This window comes from Alosa sapidissima, chromosome 17 (assembly GCF_018492685.1).
Source record: "Alosa sapidissima isolate fAloSap1 chromosome 17, fAloSap1.pri, whole genome shotgun sequence".
In the NCBI taxonomy this organism is placed as follows: domain Eukaryota; kingdom Metazoa; phylum Chordata; class Actinopteri; order Clupeiformes; family Clupeidae; genus Alosa; species Alosa sapidissima.
The window spans coordinates 17586579-17593182 of record NC_055973.1 but is presented as its reverse complement, the minus strand read 5'-3'; the positions used below and the strand labels follow the sequence as shown (position 1 = coordinate 17593182).

Sequence of the window (6604 nt, the reverse complement as noted above, 5' to 3'; positions counted from 1 at the left end):
ACGCTGCTAGGCAGCCTGGATTCTATGGACTTCGTTTTCACCTCAACGAAGGAACCAATCACAGAACAGAGGGAGGGCAGCAAGACGATGACGACACGCCGAAGTCGTTATGAGCTATGTACAGACGCATTTGATAGACATTCGTAGCGCCCAATAAACGGCTCTGGGCATTCGTAAACCATGTTTCAAATACATGAATGTCTAATTCCCAGACCCTATCTCAATGAGGTCTGACGTTAGCCAGGCTAAGAGCGTCTATTCATGGAAGAGGCAAGCGTGTTGGAAGTAGTTTTCAGCTAAAGAGACACTGTAAACATGTTTTAATCTGTATACCATTAACATTGCATAACAAATAGCAAAGTAAAACATTCATTTGTAGAGTACCAAAGACAGACGTATGTGATGGTACAAACCAATATCTGTAATGTAGTGGGTAAATTAACGTTACGTTAGCAGTAGTTTTTACGTTTTATGCGAAAAATATATGGTTTATGTAACAAACCCTTCAAATTTGAGAGAGACTGAACAAAAATATGAGTTTATTGTATAGTTTTTGATGGGGAATTCAGAGGAACCCATGTAAAAAAAATAAAAAAAAACGAAAAACTGATGCATTTAGTCCAAATTAACTGTGCTAAAAAAGTATGGGTGTCCAACTCTTGAAATAGCATGTATCTCCTTCCATGCAATCCCCACCCCACCCCCGCCTCCACCTTTTTCCCACGCTTAACGGTAGTGTTATATGTAGATAAATTACAATACTTACAGTATTTGAAGTAGCTGCACAACCATGCTAAATAGTATAGTTTTGGCACACGGTACACAAAGACACTTCTGCCATCATACCGTAATGTAAACTATACTCGTAAACATGCTAATTACCAACCATTTCGTTCGAAAATTCTAAAACAACAATGTTTTTTATGTCTTTACCTGGTGAGTGAACCCTCTTGGAGCCACCCACCCATCACACTCACATCCATTAAATGACAGGTCTGTTAATGAACATGGCTATATTAAACTGCAGTTCCTTAAATCAGTGGGTAGATAACTGATATATATATATATATATATATATATATATATTATATTACCTAATTCATACTGGACCTCTTTGCAGTTATAGCAACACTACATGTATATTATGTATCAACACTAGCACTACATGTATTAAGTTTAAATAATGTGACCTATATCCCATGGAAGTTCGCAAGGTAAAACTAACGTTAACCATTATTAATTCTAACGTTAACTTTCATCTGTGTCTGCTAGCCTGCATGGTAACAGCCACTTTAAATGTAGCTAACGCTACTTTAAATGTATAGCTAACTTACTTGCGCCTGATTTTTCATTCTAAAACTAACAAACAGGCAAACAAACAGATATTCTACATAATAGTGAAGTTAGTCTGCTACTGGAAAAGTTAACATTAACAGCTAAGATCACTAGCGTTAGCTCACTAGCTAATATCTAATCAACGTTGATTTAACATCAATCATATTGACCCAAGTTTTATAGACCAGTGACTACATGTTAGATTGATCCCTTGTTGGACCTCTTTACAACCACAAGCAAGCCATAGCTTGTAATGCTAAAATAGTATGAAATTATAGATGCTCAACATGATGGTCAAAACCTTGACTAATTCTTGACATCAAATTGACATCACGGTGCCCGCTGGGAGGCATATAGGCTACTCAAACATGTCCTAAAACAACCTTTAACGTCCGTTTTCAAAACTGCAACTCACCGAGTGGTTAGTGGTGTTCGTTGATGTTCCAAAACAAGTAGCGTATAGAGAAATACAGTGTCGTGTTTTATTTGGCATTTTGTAAAATCCCATTGATTTAGACTCATTGCACGTTGATATTACTGCACCACCGTCTATACTTCAGGTTCAATATTGAGCGGTTGTGAGGTGGCTAATAAATAGTTCCACTTATTGGCGGAGATATAGCTCAAGCCCGAATCTTTTTTCAAAAGCCCCGAATCTTTTTTGTAGCTATGTGTTTTCAATTTCCAACGATTCTAATTTCTAATTTAACTTCCCCTCGGTTTCTCTATAAATGTTACAAAATGTAGGCTACTATTACTGAGCATAGGCCTATCTCTTATTTTCAAAGTCCAATATTGACAGATAATCTGATTTCCCACATGATGAGTTTAGGCAATGCCAGCCGCGATGTAGTTTAGCCTGGCAGGAAAGTTCAGAGCGGCCCAGTCAGTTTAAACAGCAAGCCGGTAAGAAAAACTATTGTCAAGACATTAGGCAATTAGGCTACTGTAGCCTACCCCGGAATGCAAAAATAAACTTCAGAAAGACAGAAAGTTTGTTGTAGCCTACAGTATGTTTGTTGTATTCATACAGTATGAGTCATTGAGAGTCTCAATGACTGAGTCAGATTACCTGTTGTCAGTTGAGCCCCCCCCAACTGAATTAGTACCCCTATGTGATAGCCTAGAAATCTAGACGCACCCTAGCGGCAGCAAATTAGCCTACATTTGCTTCCAGGGCTAGTCTAGCAACACTCCGTTGGCTTGTGAGCTCGAAAAATTAAACTTCTATCAGGCCAATCAAATCGTGTATAGAGTCGTTAGGCGAGCTTAACATAATGATTGATGGCAGAGTTGCAACAGTTTGGCTTGAATTCTCTGCTACTTGAAAACAACGAAGATGGATGTTGCTGTTGGCCAACAGTGTGACACGAGTTAAGCTTGTTTTAAGATGGCAAAAGTTTAATTAGTAAACTAGCTCCGCTGGTGGGAAAACGCATGGGACTCAGGGCTGTCCTATTGCGTGCAGAGGGAATTTGAAAGACAACCGATTATCCCACCCCTCGGACTGAGCACTGCGAACGGTGAGTGCCCACCCTACATTTTAATGTGGGTCTGGCTCGTCAGGCTACCTATGTGAAGCACTGAAGGGGAAATGAAGGGGCCCGGGATTAAACTCTCACATTTCTCTCACAAGTCTCAATGTGTCCATTAGTTTAATTCACTACTAGAAGTCATTATTTAAGGGGTTATTTTTCAAAACTTTCTGCCGGGGGGGGGGGGGGGGGGGGGGGCATGTCCCCGGACCCCCAAACCTTCTGTGGGCTAAGCCCCCAATGTTTCAAATGTCTGGCTCCGCCCCTGTCCACAATAGCAAATAAGATGGCTGGAAATCATACATTGTGAAATCAACACCACTAACTACTCGGTGAGTTGCACAGTTTTGAAAACAAACGTTAAGGGTTGTTTTAGGACATGTTTGAGTAGCCTAGTATGCCTGTTGGCAGCCACTCTGAGTAGTCAAAGGCGATTCAAAACGAGTCAGAAAAGTCGAGACAGGACCAATCGTCAAAATTTCGGTGTCCACCACTCTAGTCCATCCAAAACAAACCACAAAAGGGACTCAAAGTGCTAAATACTGGAATTTCCCTTTAATATCCAAATGTGACGTAACTTGAGCTGTTGGAAATTTCCAATGCCCCTTTCAATCAACATCATTATTTTGTTATTTATTTATTTTTGCTGATTTCTTCCTTTCAGCCCGCTCCTTGACTTGCTATCAGTGTATGCCTTATGGAACAGGGCCATGCAAAGACATAACGATCTGTCCTCCTACTACTTATTGTGGTAATCTGAGGGTGGCCACTTTTGCCGGTAAAGCTACATTTTTGCATGTCAAATTGTTAAATAACTTACATAGAATGGTTATGGTTATGGGACTTGGTAGACACTTTTGTCCAAAGCTAGTTACAAATAAAACAATAGTTAAATTAACAGTGAGCAGTTTTAAAACGTTGGTATACATGAATTAGAATAGCAATAATAAACAATAATGTCAATGTAATCAATAGCCTAATGAAAATAAACAATGAAAATAAACAAATACTATGATATACTATAATATACAAACTATAACTCCTGCTTAATTAACTATGTGAATGCTTACTGTTTCTTATATTCACTTTTCATTTTCTGCCTATCTAAGGTGGACAGGTGATCTCAGATATGGCCATGAAGAGTTGTGTTGTGCCTCAACAATGTATAGTTGGTTCCTATAATGTGGGTAAGATAAAAAAAGTAATCAACAGCAAATGCTGCATGAAGGACGACTGCAATAACGGGACAGTTGAAGGTATTATTACGTTTTCATGGAGAAACCTCCTGTACCTGATGTGTCAATATAACAGCAAGATAAAAGCATGCTTTTGACTGACTGCATTACAGCATTGAGTAATAATAATGGCTAAACTTGTACCATGATGTAATCCAGTTCTCAAAAGGATTCTTCAGAGTGTCATTGTTACCATTCAATTGATGTTACTGTTTAAGTCACTCTCCACTTTGTGCGTTTCATTACAGATTATTAGCTTTGGGTGTAGATATGTGTTGGAAATAGACAAAAAACTTTGATTGTAACATCTCTCAAAAGCATCCACTGGAGTTCCCAATGGAAAGGAATGTCACACATGCATTGGGAGTGACTGTTCAAGCAAACTGAAATGTGAGGGAGAGGAAGACCGCTGTCTAATAGCAAAACGTGAGTACAAAAAAAAGGAAAAACAATTAAGACAAAGTGTAAGAAAATATAAATTTGACTTTTAAAATGTTATCAATAATACCAATGCAGATCAGAATATCGGAATGACTGCTTTTTATTTTATCCCTTGCCAGTGGATGTAGATGGTGAGAAAATGACAGGGAAGGGCTGTGCCTCTAAGAGCATCTGCACTATGAAGATGAGAGATCAGATGGAACAGGGCCTGGCGGATATGACATGCTGTGAGGGATACCTGTGCAACAGTACAGGAGAAGTTAACAGGAATAGCATAACAATCATGGTGTTGTCAATAGCCTGCTTCCTCTTCTTACATTAAAGGGACACCAGGCAAGCCTGAGGCTTTTTCTCTACTAAACTCCCCCTCGATTGGTTTGAAGCTTTTTTCCTTTTCTTTGAGTCTTCTGTGAAGGGTTTTCGCTGCTTCTTCGCCGGCTCTGCCATTATACACACGTTTGCAACAATCTCTAGCGTTTCGTTAGCCTGCCTGTTTCAGTCGGCGGGTAGGATACACTGAACTTGCAAGCGGGATATTCTTCCTACAGGCAGTAGGGGCGGGCGAGAGAGTCTTAATTCGCCCTGTAACGAGTCATTTAACCATATACCGACTCACAAAGATGAGTAATTAACACGAAAACGTTGCCTGGTGTCCCTTTAAGGTTGTTTGGTAAATGTGTGTCTTCTCCTAGCTGTAAGGGGTTTCTGCATATACTCAAATGCAATTCATCTTCATACTGTAACAATGTACAGGGAAAATAACACAGAACATTATTAAACATGGCAACCTTCAATCAATTGAAATTTGAATTTCAATGGAATGGATGATAGTAATTGATCACTTGGAAATTCAGTGGAATGATCCTCTTGTCAATATTTACTAATATTATTCTGTTTCTGTCGTACTGCCGTAACTTCCCAGTCGAATAATAATGGTTATATTGCCTATTAACAGGATGTTAATTAGTAAAATGCTGATCGTAATATATTACCTATAACAATCAGAAGTGTCGTGCCTCTGATAAGTGCTTTAGACCTCTTGGCCTTCTTTTTGATTGATCTTCGTCGTATATTCAGAACACTTAAGGTTTGCCTATTTTGACTGCCGAAGAAACCGAGTGCTTCTTTAAGCGCCTCCATGCTCAAAAACCATGGAAACTATGTTTAAACAGGATATGACAGAATATCTACATACATTTTTACAGAGCGTCGTAATTACACAGGATTAATATTACGCAGGAGGTATATCACCCCACAAATAATCTCGTCCGAGTAGGGCTTCAATTGTCCTGCTCCTGCAGTTCACAGTCTATGCAAGAGGAGAACATAGATAACACACATCATTTTCCACAGTTTATTGGCAGCCCTCTTAAATGTAAAATGAGGTACATAAAAAAAATCACCTTTTGGCTTTTTGTTCACAATGAAAACAATGAGTAAAAATTTAATCTTGAAGGGAAGCTGAGTAGAAAAAGAAAAATCCTCATAAAGAAATAAAACACACATGCCACAATTAGTGGCACCCCTGGAAAATCTGATACAAAGCCTATCTTTCTTGCAGTAGTATGCCACATTGTAGCCAACTTAAAAGTGTTTGTCAACTTAACAGTGTAGAAGAATGACCCCTGGTGTCCGTGAGCAGCCAGCTTTGCATCTAGCAGGCAAACCAGAGCAATAGCCACCGCTCCTTGAGGACCATCATGTCTCATGGGGCTGACAAGCCTAATAAAGTGATCGAGGCAGCTAAGGATACACAGAAGTGTAGTAGCTCATCTGTCTACCTGGCTATACACCTGCGCAGGGTCAGTATCTTACAGAGGTTCCAAATACATGGAAGATGTAACAGAGTGGAGATACAATAGAGCATGTTTGGCTACACTGATATCTTTGTTCTCTGAGAGAAATTACTGAGATATCTGTGCACCTCAGGGCCATTTAGAGACATGTGTTGGTCAGGGGCGCCTTAATACCACCTGAGGCCACTGGGCTATATGTTTTTAAGCCTCCCCCCCCAACCGCAAAAATGAATTATGATTAAATGATACCCGGCCCGTGATC

General features: G+C 39.5%; 1 protein-coding gene across 2 annotated transcripts; it reads left to right on the top strand.

Annotated features, from left to right (window-relative positions):
* The first annotated feature begins 708 nt into the window (after positions 1-708).
* On the top strand, positions 709-4992 carry LOC121688094 (protein RoBo-1-like). 2 transcript variants are annotated; one of them, XM_042067457.1, is made up of 5 exons: positions 709-993; positions 3535-3648; positions 3980-4126; positions 4424-4531; positions 4666-4992. In XM_042067457.1, exons 1-5 carry the CDS (start codon positions 987-989, stop codon positions 4866-4868), a joined length of 579 nt encoding a protein of 192 aa, XP_041923391.1. In that variant the 5' UTR covers positions 709-986; the 3' UTR covers positions 4869-4992. The 2 variants fall into 2 exon arrangements, with proteins under 2 accessions (XP_041923391.1, XP_041923392.1); XM_042067458.1 differs by lacking the exon at positions 709-993 and adding an exon at positions 1101-1214.
* The last annotated feature ends 1612 nt before the right edge of the window (positions 4993-6604 follow it).